This window comes from Molossus molossus, unplaced genomic scaffold (assembly GCF_014108415.1).
Source record: "Molossus molossus isolate mMolMol1 unplaced genomic scaffold, mMolMol1.p scaffold_m16_p_12, whole genome shotgun sequence".
Lineage (NCBI taxonomy): Eukaryota > Metazoa > Chordata > Mammalia > Chiroptera > Molossidae > Molossus > Molossus molossus.
The window spans coordinates 88,092,722-88,116,757 of NW_023425347.1; the positions used below are offsets into that span (position 1 = coordinate 88,092,722).

Sequence of the window (24,036 nt, forward strand, 5' to 3'; positions counted from 1 at the left end):
TATGGAGAAAAGATGTCTGGAGAGGAAGAATTTGCCAGTATTTCTCCAGGCATATTCAAGTAAGCATTTTTACAGTGAGATGACATGAGCTGTGTGACCCAGGCATCAGTCCCCTGACCTCCCTGATCCCCAGTTTCTCCTCAAAATGGATTCTAACCCAAAGAGGGAAAGATTCCTAGATTTTAAGGTTAAATGTCAGAGTGGGTCACTTTTTGTAACAGAATAAGGTTTGATTACCTTGTTTGCAAGATGCCTTCAATTGTGAGATACACAATTGCTTTTAAAAACAGCCTTTTGAGAAAGAGAGGGAGAGGGAGCTACATTAATGGACCCACCAATTTTAAGACGCATTCTGATTTCAGAATCATTAAAATGTAAAAAAAAGTTTTGCAGTTGAAGAAATATCAGAATAGCAACGCTGGCTCCCATTTGTGAGGCGCTCGCTGGGGCCAGACGCGATCCGAGCTGCTTCACCCAGAGCCCCACTTGCTACCGGAAGCCAGTGAGGCAGCAAACCAAACACGGAGAGGTCGAGTCCCTTTTCCAAGGCCACACAACCAGGAAGTAGGGCGGGGAAGGCAGGTCTTCTTAATTCCAAAATGCTTTCCCCTCTCAGTAGATTGTACTCCAGAGGAGTCAAAGAGATCAGCTCTCCATAGAGAAATGATTTGTGAATGAGATACTTTGAATGTGTCCTGAATCTTTTCGAGGTAAAAAAAAAAAATCTCTTCGAGGTGACTGGGAAGGGCAGAGATAACATAAATAGAGTTGTAATCTAATCAGTCTCCAAATACTGGTCCTGGGAGAGGACGTGTTAACCGGAGAGTGAGGATTGCTCAGAGTCCAGATCGAGGGGAGCCAAGAAACGAGACTGCGCCAGGGTTAATCTGCCCCAAGCAGAAGGAGGGGCCCTGACCAGCCACCAGGCTGTTCCAGGCCCATGGACACTACAACAAGCTTTTGTCCTACAGGCCATTGTTCCTCAAGGTCACTTTATTCCTTCTAATCTGACTTTTTTTTTTTGGTACATACCTCTAGCGGGAACCAAACCCAGGACTCTCTGGTCCGCAGGCCAACCCTCCAACGGCTGAGCCAAACCAGCCAGGGCTCTAATCTGACTCTTTACTAATGAATTAGAAACCTCTGGAGAAGAATTCAGTTTTCTCCTCAACCCTTTTTAAAGAGGGAGAAACATGCTGACTAATCACTCGATCTGAGCTAGCTAGCAGCCATCTAGTACTGGAATAAGTTACAAATTAATGAGCTGTGTTTTTTGGTTAGTTAGTCCAGTTAGTCCCCTGATTATGGCATTGAATAGTTGCTTGGCAAAGCTGTGGATATGGCCCTTACTCTGACTTCTTGACCCAGTTGTGATACTCTCAGGAGCATGCCCTGACCCCCTGACACCTGACCCCTGACCCCTGACCAGAAAACTCCTGGGCTATCTGTCTTCTGTCTGTCTGTCCAGCTATCATGTTGGGGGGAGAGAGCCAAACCCACATCATTGGATTCCCAACATAGCTCTACTTCCTCGGATGACAAAAGAGTGTTCCACAGCTTTTCGGTAAGGTGGCAGATGTAGTGGAGGTGAGATGGGGCAGGGCAGGGCCGGGTGGGGGTGGGGATTGCCTGAAGCACGAGATGCCCCCGTCGATCTGAGTGATCTGACCGGAAGGAAGTCCTAGTGAAGCTGCCAGAGGAGAAATGTGCTTCTTGGTCTTGATTGGAGAAGGCTCTTCAGACAGTGGCCAAGATAGCACCCGGGTGGGGGTCACCGAGTCTCCACGTGGATGTCAACAGGGCTGAAGGTTACAGTCGCAGGGTGTTGGCTGCTGCTGCTGTTCGGGCCCTGGACAGAAGGGGAGGCTGGCTTGGGGCCCTTGGGCTCCAGCTCCCGCCTTGCCCTCATTTTCCTGCAATGAGATAACCAGGCATAGTTGAGTCTCTCCCCTCGTATACCCTCGGAAATGGGTTCTGAACTACGGCTCAGGCAGAGGATGATGCAGATCATCATTAAACCATGTTGTTTAGTTGCCAGCCACGGAATTTCACAACTGGAAGGGACCTTAGACATCAGCTAATTTGATCCTTTGATTTTTTTGTTGTTTGTTTAATCTAGATTACATATTTAATTTTTTCCTTTTAATGAATAACTAAAGTGTCAGATAGATATTCTATTTTTGATAGTGTGAGTTAATTTTGCAGGCTCATTATACTTGCTAAGTTTATTGCTAGAAATATTTGGTAACTTTTAACATAATTGAGAAGAGAATATACTTAAAATGTATATCCTGTCTTTCATTTCATATGCCATAAAATTCAATAATTAACAACAGTCATTCATTCTACTGTCTACATAATATTTCATCAGTTGATGAGAGTATCATCCCAGTACGCCAAGGTTGTGGGTTCAGTCCCTGGTCAGGGCACACACAAGAAGCAACCAATGAATGTACAAATTAGCGGAACAACAAATCGATGTTTCTCTCTTTCTCTCTCTTTCTCTTCCTTCCTCTCTCTCTGTAAAAATCAATAAATAAAAATTAAAAACATTTTTCAAATCCTCAGAAAAGTTGCATGAATAGTATAATTAATATCTAAAAAGCTTTCACCAATTCACTGGTTGTCAACAATTTGCCACATTTGCTTTCTCTCCCTTTCTCTCTCCCTCCTTATTTATACACAAATACATACACACAGAATTGTTTTTTCAGTCATGAACCATTGGGGAGTTAGTTGCAGACATCATGCCACTTTGCCCCTTGACAGTACAAAGAACAATGGCTTTCTCCAATGTAACCCTAACACAATTATTACGCTTTGAGACCCTTCCATCTGAAAGACAATAAAATCGGCACTGAGAGGTTAAATGGCCTGCCTGGTTTTGATGGACAGAGGTGAGTGGAGTCTCCATCCACATTACAAGCTAGAAAAGAGGCTCAGAGCTCCAGCAATGATGGAGAGAAAGGAAGGGTAGGCATGGGGGCTTGATGCTGCTTCCTGGTTTGGGCAGACTCAGACTGTAACATCCCAAAGATTAAAAAAAAAATAGCCCTGGCCGGTTTGGCTCAGCGGTTAGAGCGTCGGCCTGCGGTCCGGAGAGACCCGGGTTCGGTCCCCGCTAAGGGCACGTACTTCGGTTGCAGTTTGTCCCCGGCCCTGGTTGGTCGTGCGGGTGGCAGCCACTCGATGTGTCCCTTCACGTCGATATTTCTCTCACTCTCTCTCTCTTCCTCTCTCTCCCTCCCACTCTATCTGTACAAAAAATGGAAAAATATCCTCGGGTGAGGATAAAAAATAAAATAAAATAACTTACTAAATATTATTATTATTATTACATGTAGTGCTGGGATTATTTTCTTTGAATTAGATGGACTGAGTTTGCTCCAACTCTGGCAATTAGGGTTGAGTGCCCATTCCTGGGCCTGTTTCATGTCTAAAAAATTAGGGATAAACTTCATCTATCTCTGTGATTTTCCAAATACATGTTCACTAATAAAAAATAAAATAAGCCCTGGCTGGTTTGGCTCAGTGGTAGAGCGTCGGCCTGCAGTCCAGAGAGACCCGGGTTCGGTTCCCTCTAGGGGCACGTACCTCGGTTGCAGTTTGTCCCTGGCATTGGTTGGTCGTGTGGGTGGCAACCACTCGATGTGTCCCTTTCACGTCGATGTTTCTCTCTCTCTCTCTCTCTCTCTCTCTCTCTCTCTCTCTCTCTCTCCCCCTCCCACTCTATCTGAACAAAAAATGGAAAAATGTCCTCGGGTGAGGATAAAAAAATAAAATATAATAAAATAAAATAAAATAAAAAATTAGGGGTAACAATATTCCCACCTTGGGGGTTATTGTGAGGTACAAATGAGTTAATACATGTAAGGAGCTTAGAACCATGCCTGGCACCTAGTAAGAAATGAATATATGTCATCTACCATTATAAATAATATTCATTTTATTATGAAAAAAATGTATGTTTACTATTCCTCAAAAATAAGGAAGCACAGACCCTTTCCCTCCAAAAACCAACAACCAATAACTACAATCCCATCAGACACACTGCTCGTTAACACCTTGTCGTGTCTCATTCGAACCCTCCTTGGGTGCGAGTGTGTGTAACCCAGGCATATGATCATACTGTACATACTGTTGCTTAAAACTTTGACAATATTGTAAACAGCTTTCTTTACCAATAAACACACTTCTACAATATCTTTTAAAAAATGGCTTCTACGTCTCGCATGCAGTGGTGGTACTCACAGTCTTTTAATTTTGATTTCGTCCCTGAAAAGAATAACCTTCTAGCAAAGTTGTGACTAGAGGTGATAACACAGATTTTATTCTTCATACCGTCGAGTTAGATGATTTTATTTCCTTTGGCCCCAGCAAGTGCAGTCACGTGTACATGCATTCCAGTATTTGTTACCCCGAATATTCACGTGGCCCATTGAATATTCCGCAGCAGGGGAATCCCCAAGAAGGGGATTGAAGCAGTCCTCTATTATCTGTGTGTGTGTACAGGTGTTTGCCACAGTGCTCAAGGCCTTTATCATTGTCATTGTCATTATTATATTTAATAACTGTTTCTCCCAGGTGGTCACTATTACGTCTCTAGAGTAAAAAAGATATCCAAAAAAGGACCCACAAAGGGCTAGAGCATTTGATGATGGACTCATGGATATGCTGGGCACAACATGGGCATCCACCAGTGTGAACTCCCATTCACTCTGGCATCACTGAAGGGACCAGGTGGCTTCAAAGCCCGGGACAGCCATACCTGTTGTACATCTTCAGCAAGATCAGAACCACGGTGAAGATGATGATGACAACCACCACAATGGCAGCAACGATAGCTCCAGAACCTACAAGGAGGAGAGGAATGGAGATGGCAAATGTGTGAACTGAAATGCAGAGAAGCATTCGGAGACCGGGTGGGGGACCCCTACTGTGGCACCTGACATCCCCACTGGGTCAAGGGAAGGAAGAGAGAATGCTGCAACTCACTGCTGACCCCAGGACAGAGTCTTTTGTGTAATAGGCAAGCAAAATACCCTTCCCTCTTTTTAAAAAATGATTATTTATTTTTAAATTTATTTATTTATTTTTTAGAATTTAATTTAATTTAAAATTTTTTATACTATCTATTGGGGTGTCATTGGTTAATAATATTATATAGGTTTCAGGGGTACAGTTCTTTTTTTGTGTGTGGTACGTGCCCCTAGCGTGAACTGAACCCGAGACTCTCTGGTTGGCAGGCAGATGCTCAACCGCTGAGCCAAACTGGCCAGGGCAGGGGTATAGTTCTATAATACATCATCTGTATATTGTATTGTGTGTTCACCACCCCAAGTCAAATTCCTACCCTCTTTATTTTCCTTCCCTCTTTTTTTTTTTTTTAAATCCTCACCCAAGGACATTTTGCATTTATCTTCAGACAGAACGGGAGGGAGAGAGGGAGAGAAACATCGATGTGAGAGAGACACATAGAGTGGTCGCCACCCACACAACCTCAACCAGGGCCGGAGACAAACTACAACCGAGGTACGCGCCCTTAGCGGGAACCGAACCTGGGACTCTCTGGTCCGTAGGCCGATGCTCTAACCGCTGAGCCAAACCGGCCAGGGCTTCCTTCCCTCTTTTTGATAATACAAAAGTAATATGTAATTTTTATCGATGATTTTGAAAATATAAATACAAAGCAAATAAAGGGTGAGAGAGGATAAAGACATCATTGTCCCAAGAACCACTGATTATCTATGAATGTGATCATGTATATGTATATTAAATATCAATCTTTAATTTATTAATCTATGTCTGAAAATCTATCTTAAGGAAATATTCATAAATATGGAAAATATGCACTTAATAAAAATAAAAAATAAAAATCATGTTCAATACAACATAACAATATCCAGATCTTTTTTTTTTTCCCTGATCATCTTTCTATGTAATTACATATTGTTTTTCATGACTTTTTAGGTATAGTACTTAAAAAATTTAATTAAAATCAACATCCTTGTCAGAATTGATATTGAAGAGATACAAAATTATAAAAAGGTTCATTTTTTTAAAAATATTTTTTCTTTATTGATTTTTTTTTCAATCCTCTCCCGAGGACATTTTTTGATACTTTGTTCAGATAGAGTGGGAGGGACAGAGAGAGAGAGAGAAACATGGATGTGAAAGGGACACAGCAAGTGGCTGCCACCCACACAACCCAACCAGGGCCAGGGACAAACTGCAACCAAGGTACATGCCCTTAGCGGGAACCAAACCCGGGTCTCTCCTGACCGCAGGCCGACACTCTAACTGCTGAGCCACACGGGCCAGGGCTCTTTATTGATTTTTATAAGAAGAGGGAGAGAGAGATAGAGACATCGATGAGAGAGAACATCGATTGGCCATCTCCTGCATGCCCCCCACTGGGGACTGGGCTCACAACTTGGGCATGTGCCCTGACTGGGAATCGAACCGATGACTTCTTGGTGCATGGGTCGATGCTCAACCACTGAGCCACATTGGCTGGGCTATTTTGTTATTATTTTTTAAAAAATTTTCCCTTTATTGATTTTAGAGAGAAAGGAAGGAGGGGAAAATCAGTAAACAAACAAAAAACACAAAAAGGAAAATATGTGCAGCCCTGGCCAGTTTTCTCAGTGGTTAGAGCATCAGCCTGAGGACCAGAGAGACCCAGGCTCAGTTCCCTCTAAGGGCACGTACCTCGGTTGCAGTTTGTCCCCACCCCGACTGGGGTCGTGTGGGTGGCAACCACTTGATGTGTCTCTCTCACATCGATGTTTCTCTCTCTCTCTCTTCCTTCTGCTCTGTCTGAAGATAAATGCAAAATAAATAAATTAATAATAATCAAAAAAGAAAATATGTGCAGACAAACATAATGTTGAGCAAAAGAAGCTAAATACAAAAGAATAATGCATGGTATGATTATAAAGTTCGAAACCAGGTAAAACTAATCTCTGATGGTAGAAGTCTGAATAGTGGGTTTCCTTGAGTAGCTGGGGGATCATGACTGCAAGGGGCACCAGGACTTCTGGGATACTGGTGGTGGTCTATTTCTTGACCTGGGGGTGGTTGCACGTGTGTTTACTTTGCGAAAATTCATCCAGCTGTGCATTTATGATTTGTGTAGTTTCTGAATGTATGTAATGCTTTTATAAAAGGTTTAATTATAAAAACACAACTATGTGCACTGTTCATTGGAAGAAAGATTGGAAGAAAAAAAGGATCGGGTGGGGAATCCAGTGATGATAGCTCAGTTCAGGGTTTTTCAACCCTGGCTGGATAGTTGGTTGTTGTGGAGGCTGTCCTGTGCATTCTAGGATGTTCTGCAGCGTCCCTGGCCTCATCTCACCCCCACCCAGTGGTGACAACCAAGAATGTCTCCCGACATGGCCAAATGTCCCCTAAAATTAAGTACAGGTTATCCACTTAAATTAGAATATCTGACAATGAATGATTTTTTAGTATGTCTCAAATATTACATGGCTCATTCTTATACTAAAAAATTATTCTTTATCTTAAAGTCTGAATGAACTGGGTGTCCTGTATTTTTATTTGCTAAATCTGGTAACCCTATCTAGTTGGGCCACATCGCCTAGTTGAGAACCATTACTGCCAGGTAAATAGAAATAGAAGTATTCCCATCTTGCCGACAGTGATTCTATCTGCCCTGTACTTCCGTTCAGAATTGTTTTGAGACATTCTGTAGAGGCCTCTGTAGAGACCTACAGAGCAAAGAGCAGGCTAACACATGGGGTCCTATCCCAAGAGCCCCCTTTCTGGGCTTCCATGGAAGAGAAACATCCTGCCCTTAATCCAGCTTCTTGCCAGCACCAGAGCCTGGGCCTGTTAATCACTGGGGGACATTCCACGTGTCGGGAAGCCTGTTCCATTCACGGAAGTTTGTACCAAGTCACCTGAAATTGACCCAGACTTCCCCTAATACAATCCATTGGTCTTCTGAAGAGTGGCCCTCAAATTTTTCCTCCTGGGGACCCCTTTTCCTGGCAAATGCATCCCCTGGGTTAACTCTTCCCATCTACATTCATTTACTCCTCTGTGAACTGATAGGATGTTTTTGCCTTGCAAAAATTGTATGAAAGTATCTACACTTTAAGGTGACCCATTTAGGGACATCTTACAAAAGATTCAAATTTCCATTGCCCTCTAGACCCCAAAACTCCCTAATGAAAATAATAATAATAATAATAATAATAATAATAACATTCGTTAGCTACCTAGTATACATTGAGCTATTCTAAGCTCTTTACATGGAGTATCTCTTTTAGTCCTTACACCTACCTTATGTGGTAGCTTCATTAATATCCCATCTTATAGATGAGTAATCAGGAATCTGATTTGAAATTTTGTTTCAAATCAGAGCAGTGAGTCTCTTGCTCAAGGTCACCCAGTTGGCAAGCGACAGAACTAAGACGGAGACCCAGGCAGTCTGTCTCCAGAGCCTACGCTCTTGACCTCTACACAAGGAGCTGACTCTGACACTTGTCGCGCCATCCCTCCCCCTGCTACCAAGCCAAGTCGACCTTACTCTTGTACAGAAAGTCTTCTTCTCTGTTGGTCACGTTCAATGAGAAGAAGGTGGTATCCCTCAAAGGGGTGGCTGTGGTCATCTCGATCCTGGAGAGAATGAAGATGAAATTTTGTTTCAGATCAGAGTGAGCATTGTAACCCCTGTACGATGCTTCTTTTGGTCTTTATCTGGATGATTAGAGAATATTCAAGCCTTCAGTTTCTCTTAGCAGCAAGTAAATACAGGGCCCTTTACTATATACTATGGGGAATTAAAAATAACATCTCCAAAGCTGTTTAAATTCATTCAACAATATTAAACTCCTCCTGACTAGATTTCACACAGAATGTCTAAATTGATCTTCTAGAAACTATGTGAGAGAGATTATGATTGCCACTCGACTGATAAAATTAAAGCCCCCAAAATGACACAGAACCTCAAGTTTATCCAGTAGAATTGAACCCAGGACATCTGCCTCCCATGCTAGTGGATTTTTCACCACCTGCAGCAATGCCTGAAATTACGTTCCTGCTCTCAAAAGTTTTATAACCTAAGGAAGTAAAGGGAAAAAAAGCAGATGGAAAAAAATTAACTATGATTACTAAGCAGTTAGTGAAATAAGCCATTGGAGGAGATCCATCAGAATGGACTGGGGTGGTATGGGTTTTTTGCTCTCCCCTTGTTTCAGATGAGGACCCCAAGACTTGGTTATACAAAGCTACCTGTCCATGCGCAGACAGCCTGGAAGCTGGCCCTGCAAACTTCAAAGTCTGCATCCTTCCCATTGCACCACCCTGCCCTGGGACACGTCTTGGGGGGTCCAGGACAAGTCACTACGGAAACATGCACACACACTCAGACACACACTGACCAGTAATGCAGCCTCTAAGGCCACCAGGACACGGGCTCCTCTGCAGGATGACCTCCTGGGTAACTTCCCAAGTTCCAGGTGCAACTTTTTCTGATGGGCCCAGCTACTCTTCTTTCTGGGTGAGCAGTGAACAGTCTCAGCATATCTTGCCTCATCTCACGACTAAGCGCTCTCAATTGCATCTCTGTTCCTGCTACATCAGAGAAGGCGGGAGGGAGGGTGGGGATCATCGATGGCCAAGAATGTGGGTGTTTTCATGTGTGGTGCCCCAGGGAGTCTTGTTAACCAAGTGAGGTCCAGCAGGGGGATTTCAGTATCAAACATACCTGTGACCTGGTCCACGGCTATAGAAAAGGGGGAAGTGTACAGGGTGGGTGGTGCTGGTTTTCACTGACCAAAGTTAATTTAATAAAATAATATAATAATAATAATAAATTATGTGCTAGTCACTGCACTCAATGCTTTATGTGGAAGGTCTCATTTACTCCTCACACCTACCTGGCAAGGAGGGTGCAATCACTGTGCCCATTCTACAGATGAGGAAACTGAGGTTCAGAGCAGAGTGAAATCAACATAAGCTCACAAAGCTAATGTGTAGCCATGCTAGGATTTGAGCTGGGTTTGTCTGATTCCACAGTCCCTTCTCCACAAATTCTCCCAGTGAAGCCCTGGCTGGTTTGGCTCAGCGGTTAGAGCGCCGGCCTGCAGACCAGAGAGTCCTGGGTTTGGTTCCCGCTAAGGGCATGTACCTCCGTTGCAGTTTGTCCTCAGCCCTGGTTGGGGTTGTGTGGGTGGCAGCCAGTCGATATGTCTCTCTCACATCGATGTTTCTCTCTCTTCCCCCCTCTCTCCCTCCCGCTCTGAGGATAAATGCAAAAAAATGTCCTCGGGTGAGGATAAAAAAAAAATTCTCCCAGTGAATACACAAGGTACAAATGGCCCAGCACCTAGGGCTCAAATGGGTGTTGGGCTCTGACAGGAAAACCCACACAGGCTGGGGTGTAGCCAGAGTCAGAGCCCTTGCCCCAGGCCGCTGACCCTGGCTGGTCCTACCTCACTGGTCCCTGCCATGGGCAACACTCTGATCTCTGACTTCAGCAGAGCCTTCTTACATTTACAGAATCAACAAGGAACCGTTGTTCCTTGGGTTGTTTACAAATGGCCTTGTGTGGGAGGTCAGTTTGGGAAGTGATGGAGGGTCATGACCACGCACTGAGCCACCCCTCTCTGTTCCTTGGTCAAGTGTGTGAGCCAAATCTGGAGATAAATGTTGCCAAACCCACCTGTCCAAAATATCTCCCCTACTGCTCTGCCCCAGATGTACCCTCCTTTCCTCTGGCTTGGCCTAAAAATTCCTCCCTGGGTAAGATAGAAAGACAGTATCAATCCCAGCCAATCCTACGCAAATGGCTAGCTGTAACTCAGAGTAGGTAACCCATGAATGACCTTGACCCACCAAAACACTGGGATTGATTCCTCCCAATCACCGGAAAGATGGGAGGTTCAGCATGACTTGGTCTCTTCCACAGACAAGAACCTCACTATTCCCAAGCAGCTCCTTGCGTTGTTAGGATGTCCTTTTTTTTTTCTTTTCTTTATTGATATTGGAGAGAGAGAGGAAGGAAGAGGGAGAGAGAGAGACAGAAACAATGCTGAGAGAGAACACCGATTGGCTGCCCCCTGCATGCCCCCCACTGGGGATCAGGCCCACAACCTAGGTATGTGCCCAGACTGGGAATCAAACCGGCGACCTCCCAGTGCATGGGTCGATGCCAAACCACTGAGCCACACCGGCCAGGCAGGATATTTTTATTATCAGAAAATTAACCTTCATGTTGGACCCAAAATTTCTCTTCTTGTGATTTTCACCCATTGGTCCTAATTTTCTTCTCATAAAGGTAATCTGCTACCTCTTGCACATGACAACTGTCAGGTTAAAAGCACTTATATGCATGAAACATTCAACTCAATCTTCCATTGGATGGAGCAGTTAAAGTAGCTGATATCAGCACTTCAAGTTTACCTCCTACCAATAGGTGGTATAGCAGTTGGTTATAGTATGTCCCTTTGCACTTAACCTACAAATGACTGGTAAATGTCCTGTGATCCCAACCCATTTCTAAGTAGAGGGGCTTTCTGCTCTTGAAAACGGCAATTGTGCCCTGGCCGGTTTTGCTCAGTGGTTAGAGCGTCGGCCTGCGGTCCAGAGAGACCCGGGTTCGGTTCCTGCTAGGGGTGTGTACCTTGGTTGCAATTTGTCCCCGGCCCTGGTTGGGCGTGCGGGTGGCAGCCACTCAATGTGTCCCTTTCACGTTGATGCTTCTCTCTCTCTTCCTCTCTCTCCCTCCCACTCTATCTGAACCAAAAATAGAAAAATGTCCTCGGGTGAGGATAAAACAAAAGAAAGAAAGAAAACGGCAATTGTATGTTCTCTGATGAATTTTTTAGCAGGATAAGTAATCTCAGCTCTTTTAAACAATCTTTGGGGTTCCTCACTTTTCTGTATGTCAATGTCTCCCTTAAATACAGCACCACAAACTGAACACATGATTCCAGAGGGGTCCTGAAATGTCCAGAATGACACTTTTCTTTTTTTATCCTCACCCGAGGACATTTTTCTCATTTTTTGTTCAGATAGAGTGGGAGGGAGAGAGAGAGAGAGAAACATCAATGTGAAAGGGACACATTGAGTGGTTGCCTCCCGCACGACCCAACCAAGGCCGGGGACAAACTGCAACGGAGGTACGTGCCCTTAGCGGGAACCTCACTCGGGTCTCTGGACCGCAGGCCGACACTCTAACCGCTGAGAAAAACTGCCCAGGGCAAGAATGACACTTTTCTTGATACTTAGCCCCGAGTTTGAATTCTACTATGTGACCTTGGTCAACTTTCTTCACCTCTTGGGTTTTCTGATCTGTAAAACAGCAATTATAAACTCCAGAGGGTTGTTGTGAAAATTAAATGAGGTAAAACATGTAATATATTTAGCACAGTGGCTGTGCTCAAAACCTATTGATATTACACGGGAGTAATGCAAACAAATAGCTCATTAGCCTTTACAGGTGGCCACAGTACACTGCTCATACACACCCTGTTGATGTGCCCCCAAACCTTTTTCAGACTTTTTTTTTTTTGGTATGTGCCCCTAGTGGGAACCGAACCCGGAACATTCTGGTCCACAGGCCAACGCTCCAACCGCTGAGCTAAACTGGCCAGGGCTTTTCAGACCTTTTTCTTAGGCTTGTTTATGGTCAATCAAAGCCCTAAGATTGCCACGTGAAAGGGCTTTCTAAACTGCCAAATGCTATGGAAATAAAGGGCAATAGCAGTTGCGTTATAAATGGTGACGATATTATGATGAGCTGCTGTCCAATACCTTGGTCTCCATTATGCTCTTGAGCAAATGTCATTTTTTTTTTATCCTCACCCAAGGACATTTTTCCATTTTTTGTTCAGGTAGAGTGGGAGGGAGAGAGAGGAACAGAGAGAGAGAGAGAAACATCGATGTGAAAGGAACACATCGAGTGGCTGCCACCCGCACAACCGACCAGGGCCGGGGACAAACTGCAACCGAGGTACGGGCCCTTAGCGGGAACCGAACCCGGGTCTCTCAGGACCGCAGGCCGACACTCTAACCGCTGAACCAAACCGGCCAGGGCTTTTTTTTTTTTTTTTTTTTTTAATCCTCACCCGAGGACATTTTTCCATGTTTCACTAAGATAGAGCGGGAAGGAGAGAGAGGAAGAGAGAGAAACATCGATGTGAAAGGGACACATCGAGTGGCCGCCACCCACACGACCCAACCAGGGCCGGGGACAAACTGCAGCCAAGGTACATGCCCTTAGCGGGAACCGAACCCGGGTCTCTGTGGACCACAGGCTGACGCTCTAACCGCTGAGCCAAACCGGCCAGGGCGCAAATGTCATTTTGAACTTAAGTGCAGGACTTTGCATTGATTCTTGTTAGCCTTGACTTGGTGGAGGGATTCACTAGAATTCCCTAATGGTTCAGCTTTCTCCTCCATCTCCACTGAGGGCAGAGACAGAGGAAATAGTGAAACCTTCCCCAGGAAGGCAAAAATCCTAATGCGACCGGTACAGGATGGGGGCTGCTGGGTGGGCTTAGGAAGAACAAACCACAGATTCTTGGGGTGAGAATCAGGAGACCAGGGTTGCCTTTCCCACGCACTTTGCATGTGACTTTGGAAGGTTCTCCCCTCTCTAGACCTTGGTTTTCCCATCTGTAAAATGGTCCCATTTGAAGATGATCTCTCAGAACCTTGTCAATCGGTGGTTCTATTGCATGCAACAGTCATTCACAGCTTGACTTTAGAACCAATGTCTTCCAAAAGCTCACCTTTGTAGATACTGACCTGGGGTGTTAGGAGAGGGAAGTCAGCGTGTGCAACTCATGCTGGACGCCAAGACTGCTTCCTGGAAGCCAGCTAGGACTGGACCAAACTGAGGAGAACTCCACACAGGGGTTCGATATGGCAGCAGCAGTGCATATGGGACGAACCTCCAAACACTCTGTTGGGTCCATAGTAACCCAAATCTTCCTGAATTCTAAATGGCCGCCTCCTACATTCTCCATTCCTGTTGGGTTCCACATCATCTCCCCCACTCCACCTGCCCTGCCTGTGTATGGCTCTGTCCCATTGTGTGTCACAGTCCCCAAAGATGGGATGTAACTTGGCTTAATGCTCCTCTGCACTTGGGGCCACCCACAATTACATACCGCATACATGTTCCTTGTGATTGGTTTTCAGAAATTAGGAAGCACATTTCTGGTTTCAATCGTCCATCCATTCTTTCATCCTCCCATCCCCTCATGCACCCATCCAGCCACCCAGCCACTGCACACAACTAACCTCCCACCTGTTCTTCTGTCCATTTGCCCCGCCATTCATTCAACTAGCCTCTGCCACGTCCATAGCACTGAGAGGCTTCAAAGAAGGGATGTGAGGATCATGTCCCTAAAGCTTAAAGAGGATGAGAAGTTCAATTGTTTCTTTTAAGAATCTTTCCTTCAATCAATAATCATTGGGGATCATCCCCGTTATGTCTAACTCAGCACTGATCACGGAGAGATGTCTGATCAATATTATATTGAATCCTATGGAAACAGCAGTGGCCCAAGGATCTGGAAGTCTGGGTGCTCGGCCCACCATATCTGTGAATTTTTATTGACCCACTCTGTCAAATTCTGGCTTGAACATCCTTTGTTTCTGACTTCTGTGGCCCACGTGGTAAAGAAAGGTGTCTCAAGGAACTCTCAACCCAAGACATGCAAATCTAAGTTTCACACACTGAGATGTATAAATAGAAATCCAGATAAAAGTGGTCACAAGGCAGATTTTGCCTAGTGCCAAAAGGGTGGCACAAACAGTACCAGGAGTCGGTGGGAGGACGAGACTTGTGAGCATTGAGGTTGAGTCCAACCAAGAGCTGGAATGTGACCTGTGGCTTCCATTTGCCCCTCAGTCTTTGGGCACAAACCAAGAGCCCAGCTCCCAAGGGTCCTCAAATTACACCTCCCACATAAATCTCCAGGTGTCCCCAGTGTCTCCAAGAAGAAAAAAAGGCATAAGGTTAAATAATTTATGCCCCTAAGTGAATATGTCAGAAGAAAATAATTTCACCTTGACGTTCTAGGAAGAAGCGGAGGAGACTGGAACAGTGCTAGGCACTACTGCTCCCAAGGGCTTTCTCATGTGACCACGACAAGGCGGGTCTTTTCACCTCCACTTTGCTGATAGGAAACAAAGGCTCAGAGAAGTTGAATGACTTGCCCAAAGTCTTACAGTAAGTGAGTGGAGGAGCTGAGTCTCAAACTCAGGTCTTCTACCTCCAAATTGTCTGTGGCTGCCAAGCCTCCAGGGAGTAAGCTATATTCTTGGGACACTCCAAGGCTCGGCAGCCCTGCTGGGACAGGACTCTGCTCACTATTCTTTCCACCTGTTTAATATTTAGAGCCCAAGAGGCTCAGCAAACCTTGAGAGGGCAGGGCTCCGCATGCACGACCCTGTTGACATTTGGGCCAGATAATTCTGTTTGAGGGCCAGAACTGGGCATGGCAGGATGCTTAGCAGCATCCCTGCCCTCTCTGCACTAGATGCCAGTAGCACCCCCTAGTTGTGACAAAAATGTCTCCAGATGTTTCCCAATGTCTTCTGGGAGACAAACTGCCTCTGGTTGAGAACCACTGGAGTAGAGCTACAGGCCTGTCTCTCTCTCTCTCTCTTTTTTTTAATCCTCACCCGAGGACATTTTTCCATATTTTGTTCAGATAGAGTGGGAGGGAGAGAGAGAGAAACATCGACGTGAAGGGACACATCGAGTGGCCGTCACCCGCACGACCAACCAGGGCCGGGGACAAACTGCAACCGAGGTATGTGCCCTTAGCGGGAACTGAACCCGGGTCTCTCAGGACCGCAGGCCAACGCTCTAACCGCTGAGCCAAACCGGCCAGGGCCAGGCCTGTCTCTCAACAGTTTTCTGTCTTTTCTACCCAAGAAAGTCCCAACATGAAGGGAAATGTCTAGTCTGTACTTGCATCTGTGGATAGACAACTAGTAACGACAACGATGATAATGACAACCACAAACACAACAGCTACCTTCTATCAAGGGCTTACTATGAACCGGTTGCCATGCTAAGTACGTCATATATATTTCCTCTCATATATTATCTCTATTTTCCAGATGAAGGAACCAAGGCTCAGAGATCAGGTAACTGACCTAAAGTTTCAGTGCTAATACATAGCAGAGGTAGGAGGCATTAGTTTTCTATGGCTGTTGTAACTAATCACTACAAATTTAGTGGCTTAAAACGATACAAATTAATTTTCTTATAGTTCTAGAGGTCAGAAGTCTAAAATCAGCCTCACGGAGCTAAAACCAAGGTGTTGGCAGGGTTGTATTTCTTTTGGAGGCTCTGGGGGAGAATCTGTTTCCTTGTCTTTTCCAGCTTCTGCAGGCCATCTGCATTCCTTAGGGCGTGGCCCCTCCTCCACCTCCTTCTATCCCTCTCTCTTCCTCTGACCTCTGCTTCCATCACCTCCCCTCTCTCACCCCTGCCTCCCTCTCATAAGAGCTCTTGTGATCACATTGGCCCCACCCAGGTAATCCAGGATAATCCCTTAATCTCTAGATCCCTAATCACATCTATAAAGTCCCTTTTGTCATGTAAGGTAACATGGTCACAGGTTTGGGGATTAGGATGTGAATAACTTTGGGGGGCCATTATTCAGCCTAATATAGACTCTTATCTGTCTGACCCTAGAGTTTGCGCCCTTAATTCACTCCTGCCTCCTGCCTAAACAGACATATGCCACCTGCCAGGAGCTGTGCAGGGCACCGAGGTGGATCAGACACGTCCTGGGAGTGGCGGGCACCAGCACACATCGGGACGAAGTATGGGGCAAGAGAAAGCGTCCTGGGGACACCAGACCAGTTGGGGCAGGGTTTTGGGGAGTGGAGTCAATTGGGAAGGCTTAATTCCTTCATAGCCACGCAAGTCTCAACACCTATCTCCAACCTAATTCAAATACATCTGTTAGTTCATCCTGTCCTAAGGACCACCCACCCCACCTAGGATTCTGTCCCATCTGTGGGATTTATTTGCCCAGTTAACTGGTAACCACTCTCAATTTTCCGTTTCCAAATCTTCTTCCTGCCAGTGTAACCTAACTTATAAATATAGCTATATAGCCTTGCAGGGAGCCTAGCAGAGACTAACTTTTATTTAGAATTCATAGCTTTGCTTAGATTAACCTGTAAACCCACTTAGATCACCCTGGATGTTATAAGGCTTGTATAACCATATCCTGTAATTTGCTAAGAGTTTAACAGAAGAGCTGAGACTTAATTAAACTTTCTTCCATACTTCTGCTATCCCTGACATTGACAACTGCCGCAACGGTTTGTTTCAGGGAAAAACCCAGGATGCTTTGCAGGACCAGGGGGCTGATCCAGCTCGAACCATCTGAGGCTGGCTGAAGTGGCTGGGAGGACTCTGTTACTGACCTCTTCATGAACTAGTCTCGCTTTATGCGATGTATGTATAGGCCTGCTTTCTAACCACGCATGTGCAGTAATGTTCCCACCTGTACTGTGGCAACGAAGCTCACCTTGATGTTTATCATAATTTCCCTAAATAAAGATGAATCCAATCCTTGGGGATGATCCTTTGGGGACAGCGCTTTGGGAAGTGACCGTCCCTCGCCCTCCACACGTGTCCTTGCCTGCCAGCTCTCAATAATTTACTTCCTTCTCATAAAACCTTCTCAGAGTCATCTGTTGCCTAGAGACTAGAGTCATTGGACCCAGTTTCATCCCATAACACCAATGGCTTAGAAGGTCTTTAATCTTGTTAGTCTATTCCTTGCCTTGTTCTGGTGTGCAAGGATGTCTTCAGCTGCAGGCCCCCATTGGTCCCTGGACAGAATAGACACCACACCCCAAGGTTAGCCAGACTCCCCCTCGCCAGGTGGCCAGAGCCTTTGACCTCCTCCAGCAGCCCTCGGGCTCGCAGTGACTTGGGGCTGATTCTCCTGGACCATAGGAAAGTGGCAGGTAAAAACGATAAATTTGGTTTTGCTCATCCTGGGAGAAATAAAATTTAGGGTTTATCTTTCTCTTTTAAAAAATGCAGGAGGGACTTCCGGTTAAACATAACAGATGGAACACGGTATTCATCTCCGCTTCCTCCCAAACCCCCTCACAAACGATAGGAAAGGAATCAAGGCAGTAAATCCACGAGGCCAAAGGGAAAGGAGAGAAGACAATCACATCGGAGAGGGGCTGATCCCGGTTTGAAAGCTGGAAGAGCTGATGGCCGAGTGTGACTTCACAGCCTGGAAAAGGCCAAGGTTGACTAGAGAAACCAATAAGAGCTGATTAAAACCTCAGAAAGACTCAGGAATGGGTGGCAGCAGATGCTACCAAAGGTCAGGGTCCCACGTGGGGCTGAAAAGAGGAATCTAGTTCAGCTCCATCCCCTCCTCCTTCAGTCCTCCCTGGCATAGGCTTCCTCTGCCCAGCAGAATACAATATGTTCACCCTCTGCAGAGAGGGAATCCAAAGGTAGACCTCACAGCCCAGATGACAGCCACATGTGGCCATTTACATGTAAATGAAAATTAATTAAAATTACATTAATTTAAAAGCTCAATGTACCAGTCGCATTAGCCCCACTTCAAGTGCAAACTCCACTGTGGCCTGTGGCTCATGCATCGGTCAGCACAGGTCTAGACCGCGTCCACCAGGACATAAAGTTCTAGACTCCAACCATGGGAAGTGTGGTCTCTGGATCAGCAGCAATCGCAACTCTGAGGCCCTTGTTAGGAATGCAGAATCTGGGCTCCATTAAGACCTGCTGCATAAGAACCTGCCTTTTGGCAAGACCCCTAAGGAATGGTTAATCTCTGGCTGAAAATGAGGTTGAGGGAAAGTCTAAATCCTGAAATGTAGGCTCACCCTGTCCTCTTAATACCCTGGGCTCCCAGAACTCCAAGAGTCAGGCAGGAGATTAGAAATGAGGCTGAAGGAGGCTGACCAACCAAGAAAACAGAAGCGGGCATGTGCCCTGACCAGGAATCAAACCAGCGACCTCTTGGTGCATGGGTCAATACTCAACCACTGAGCCACAAGGGCTGGGCGATACTGATCGACATTAGAAGATCCTCCAATGAAGTCACCAATTAGCCAATGGGGAGGTCGCTAGTTGAAAAGCCCGCCTCCCACTCCCAGAACTTCCCATGAACTTTTTATTAGTGAGTTTTTAAGTGTCTCACTTTTTTTTTTTAACTTAACTACTTTTCTTTCTTTCTTTCTTTTTTTTTATCCTCACCTGAGAACATTTTTTCATTTTTTTGTTCAGATAGAGTGGGAGAGAGAGAGAGGAAGAGAGAGAGAAACATCGACGTGAAAGGGACACATCAAGTGGTTGTCACCCTCATGACTTATCCAGGGCCGGGGACAAACTGCAACTGAGGTATGTGCCCTTAGCAGGAACCTCACCGAGGTCTCTCTGGACCACAGGCCAACGCTCCAACCACTGAGCCAAACCGGCCAGAGCTAGTGTCTTATTCTTAATTTCTTTTTTATTCTTAATTTTTTTTTAATTGGTTTTTAGAGAGAGAGGATGTGAGAAGGAGAGAGAGATAGAAACATCAATGAGAGAGAACATTCACTGGCCTCCTGCATGCACCCCACTGGGGATCAGGCCCACAACCTGGGCAAGTGTCCTGACCAGGAATCGAACCGGTGACCTCTTGGTGCATGGGTTGATGCTCAACCAATGAGCCACACCAGCTGGACTAGTATCTTACTCTTAAATAGGAACAGATAGCCAAGGGTCAACAGGCCTTTGGGGATAAAAGCCTCAAACATAATAAAGTGATAGCAAATAAGAAAAATGAATAGATAGAGGTATTTAAAGCAAACTGGTTTTACAAAGAATAGAAGAAAACTTCAACATCCTCAGGGAGATAAGAAACTTCACTTATAAAACAAAAACAGGATGCTATAAGAAAATAACATTTTTTTTTTTTTTTTATCCTCACCGGAAGACATTTTTCCATTTTTTGTTCAGATAGAGCGGGAGGGAGAGAGAGAGAGAGAGAGAGAGAGAGAGAAACATCGATGTGAAGGGACACATCGAGTGGCTGCCACCTGCACGACCAACCAGGGTCGGGGACAAACTGCAACCGAGGTACATGCCCTTAGCAGGAACCGAACCCGGGCCTCTCTGTACCGCAGGCCGACGCTCCAACCGCTGAGCCAAACCAGCCAGGGCGAAAATAACATTTTAAGACCAAGACAAGGTCCTGGAAAATTAAAAATTGACAAAAGAAATAAAAAATTCAAAAGAAGCATTGGAAGAGCTCTGGCCAGTTTGGCTCAGCGGTTGGAGCATTGGCCTGCGGACCAGAAAGTCTCGGGTTCGGTTCCCGCTAGGGGCACGTGGCAAAAAGAAAAAGAAGCGTTGGAAGATAGTTCAGAAAATGTCTCATAAACTAGAACAAAAAAGATAAAGAAAGAGAAAGTAGATGAAAACAGATTATTTTGGGAGGACCAACATCCTTATAAGAATTCCAGAAGTGATTAAGCAGAGAAAATCAAGGGGAGGAAATTTTCAAACAAAAAATAATACCTGAAAATTTCCCCAAAATGGAAGATACGAATCTTTTTTTTTTATTCTCACTTGAGACATTTTTTCCATTTTTTGTTCAGATATAGTGAGAGGGAGAGAGAGGAAAAGAGAGAGAGAGAGAGAGAGAAACATTGATGTTAAAGGGACACATAGAGTGGCTGCCACCTGCACGACCAACCAGGGCCGGGGACAAACTGCAACCGAGGTACGTGCCCTTAGTGGGAACCGAACCCGGATCTCTCTGGACCGCAGGCTGACGCTCTAACCGCTGAGGCAAACCGGCCAGGGGGAAAGATACAAATCTTCAGAATGAGAGGACCCTCTGAGTCCCCAGAACAATGACTAAAGAGGACCCACAATAGGGCTCATCACCATGACCTTTCAGAACACAGGGCATAAAGAGAATACTTCACACTTGTCCATAGACTTTTCTAAAAAGGTCAAATAGAAAGGATCAACCACCAGATGAAATCAGAATGGCCCTGCATTTGACAGCAGCACACTAGAAGCTCTGAGACAACCCTCCACACTTCTGAGGGAAAATCATTCTCAGCCTAGACGTGGAGAGCAAGCCAAGCTAAATATTGAGTGAAAGGGCATAGCGATATTTTGGGGACATGCAAGGATTAAAACACCCACTCCACCCCTGCAGCTTTGCCTGGGAAGCTCCTAGAGGATCGGTCCTGTTGAAATGGGGGAGTAAACCGAGCATGAGAAGAGCGCAGGATCCAGCGACCAGGGTGTGCCCAGGGCCATTGCCCTGCAGCAGTCTGGGGGTGACCCATCCCGCTGGGATGAGGAGAGAGATGTAGGAGGGTTCCACCAGCCAAGAAAAAAATGAAACTGGTCTATTTTCTGATTTTTTTTTTTTTATCCTCACCCGAGGACATTTTTCCATTTTTTGTTCAGATAGAGTGGGAGGGAGAGAGAGAAACACCAATGTGAGAGAGACACACTGAGTGGTTGCCACCCACACGACTCCAACTGGGGCCGGGGACAAAGTGCAACCGAAGTACATGCCCTTAGCGGGAACTGAACCCGGGTCTCTCAGGACCACAGGCCAACGCTCTAACCGCTGAGCCAAACTGGCCAGGGCTGATATTTTGTCCAGACTGAAAGGAGAGCTACTTTTCTGTTGGAGTGTTTGGAGAATTTATGATAGAAAATCAAGCTCTTTCAAAAGGCTTAAGGAACCCAACTCCTCCCCTCACAATTTCTCTTCCATCACTCCCCACACCCTTATGGTGGTCCTAGGAGGCAACCCCTGGTAACCACAGGATTCTGGGGAACCTTGTCTGAAAACTACGAAGCCCAATGCCCTCTCCCTACAATTGGGGAAACTGAGGGCCAGGAGGGCCACCCATGGGCACACAGAGGTAAATTTTATTTGGTGAGTTTTGGAGAACTCCTTTCTGGTCATTCAAAATGAGAGCAGTAAAATAGCAAGAACCAAACCAAACCTGAAGGAACCCCGGCTGGTGAGTGAGCCCACCTGGTCCTATGTTACCGCCTTAGCTTGGCTTTCAATCACCCTGCTGATGTAACTGCTCTAAATTTCTAAAAAAGCAGACTTAGTTACTTCTTATTTCCCCAGTTACAGCTAATTACCACCTATTAAAGCCAGAACAGATAGGTATAGCTGAGTTTTGTACACCATGGACCAGTCAACTGTAAACTTCTGGGGAAAAACTGGGGTGGGAGTGCAGGGAGAAAATCAAACTCTCCTTGGACCCAGGCGCCCTGACCCCCGTGCTCTTGGGGTGATCCTGATTATTTTAAAGAATCAAGGCCAATGTCCTCTTACAAACTCCAGTAATCTCACTTTGTCCCTAATGCTGATGTTTCAGTGGACTTGCTTTTGATCCTTTGCTTCTCTGTCCGCGTGTTGCAAGGGCTTGGCTAACCTCAACGTGTTTCCAGTTAATGAGTGAAGGCTGTAAACTGGAGCATCTGCATTTGAGTATGGAATTCTAAGAAACCTACCACTCTGTAATCTTAACATGTGACACTCCCTCTTTGAGTCTCAATGTCCTGGTCTGTGAAGCTCGTCTCCTTACCTGTGTAACCGGGTCACCACCAGAACTCCAACCTGGGCTGGAAGTTAGGCGTCCTGGGTTTCAGTCTTACCTCTGTTACTTACTTGCTGTGTGACCTTGGGCAAGTCACTTCTTCTGTCTAGACTTCAGTTTGCTCTCCAGCAAAATGCACAGCTGGGGCCCAGTGACCTCCTTCTCACGCTCCTTCCATCTTGTGATTCTCCGAGCCTCCCGGTTTGGTTCAGGACGTGGCCCCCTCACCCTCCCCAAGGTCTGCCTGCCTCCCACATCCTCCAATCCAGAAGGAACACCCTTCCCCTTTCCTGCCCGAGCTGGGGCCTGGCAAGCGCCGGGCTGCAGAGAGGACAGGAGGCAGGGAAACTATCCCAGCAGTTCAAGACTCCGTGGTGAGAGCTGGCCTGTGGCCAGTCACAACAGGCCGGGAGATACAGAGGGGCATTTGTCTGGGGGACCCAAGGTTTCATGTAAACCTTCACTCTGGCGTTGGCCCACGGTCTCCCTTTTCTCCCCTCCCCCTCTGGCGGCAGTACCAGCAGCACTTAGTTTTGAAATGGGATGTGCAGGTTGCACGGACCTGGGCAGCCCCCATGGCTGGGGAAGCGGACAAAGCGGGTAGGTAGCAGCGGTGAGGGTGGCCGCGGCCGGGTGGAGGGTGGAGACGTGGGAGGGCAGGAAAGGCTCGGACAGAGCAGTGGGCAGCAGAGAGGGGTCAGGAGGAAGGGGCCAGCTCCGACCCCCTCGCTGATTAGCCAGGTGACTGTGAGCTAGGTACTTCCTTCTCGACTCCAGGCCTCAGTTTCCTCAGCTTTTCTTCTCTTTTTTTTCGTACGTGCCCCTAGCGGGAACCGAACCCGGGACTGTCTGGCCCGCAGACCCACGCTCCAACCCCTGAGCCAAACTGGCCAGGGCAGCTTTTCTTTTTTTTAAGTAACTCTATTAAAGGAGAAGTAGAGAGAGGAAAAGGAGAGATGCCGAGAGAAAGGAAGGGGACAGGAAGAGAGAAGTGGAGGGAGAGGAGGCGAGGAGGAAGAAGAGGAAGAGGAGGGGGCAGAGGTGTGGAAAAGGAGGAGAGAGGGGAAGGGAGTTTCCTCAGCTATAAAATGGGAGTGACTATCCCACCCTCATGCTGTGAGGCCTAAAATAAAATGGGGAACTTGCAATCAGTGTGGTGCAGGGAAGAAAATCCCACACCTGTCACCTCTAAACTCACTGGTGTGGGCCTCTTATTTACCCTCCACGAGCCTCATTTTCCTCGTCCGAGGAAAAAAGAGTTGTGTGCGGCTAGATAAGAGTGTAAGGATCAAGTGAAAACCAGCAGAAGGTACCCTGCCCAATAAACAGGTTTGAATGAATGAAGAATCGTTCAGGGCCACCTCATGGCCACCTCATGGCCTTTGTGGGCCCCTCTCACCA

The 24,036-nt window shown here is 46.2% G+C and overlaps 1 protein-coding gene across 2 annotated transcripts in view; it reads right to left on the bottom strand.

Annotated features, from left to right (window-relative positions):
• Positions 1-1,078: 1,078 nt before the first annotated feature.
• LOC118627054 (non-compact myelin associated protein) overlaps positions 1,079-24,036 on the bottom strand; it is a 50,487-nt gene continuing 27,529 nt past the window's right edge. The window contains exons 1-5 of one of the 2 annotated variants that reach the window (XM_036257195.1): positions 10,867-10,925; positions 9,411-9,525; positions 8,558-8,646; positions 4,769-4,853; positions 1,079-1,913 (exon numbers count right to left, since the gene is read on the bottom strand). In XM_036257195.1, coding sequence (XP_036113088.1) covers positions 1,772-1,913; positions 4,769-4,853; positions 8,558-8,639 — 309 coding nt within the window. In that variant the 5' untranslated portion in view covers positions 8,640-8,646; positions 9,411-9,525; positions 10,867-10,925 and the 3' untranslated portion in view covers positions 1,079-1,771. Of the gene's footprint in view, positions 1,914-4,768; positions 4,854-8,557; positions 8,647-9,410; positions 9,604-10,866; positions 10,926-24,036 lie in introns of those variants that run through there. The other variant, XM_036257194.1, reaches the window with a different exon arrangement.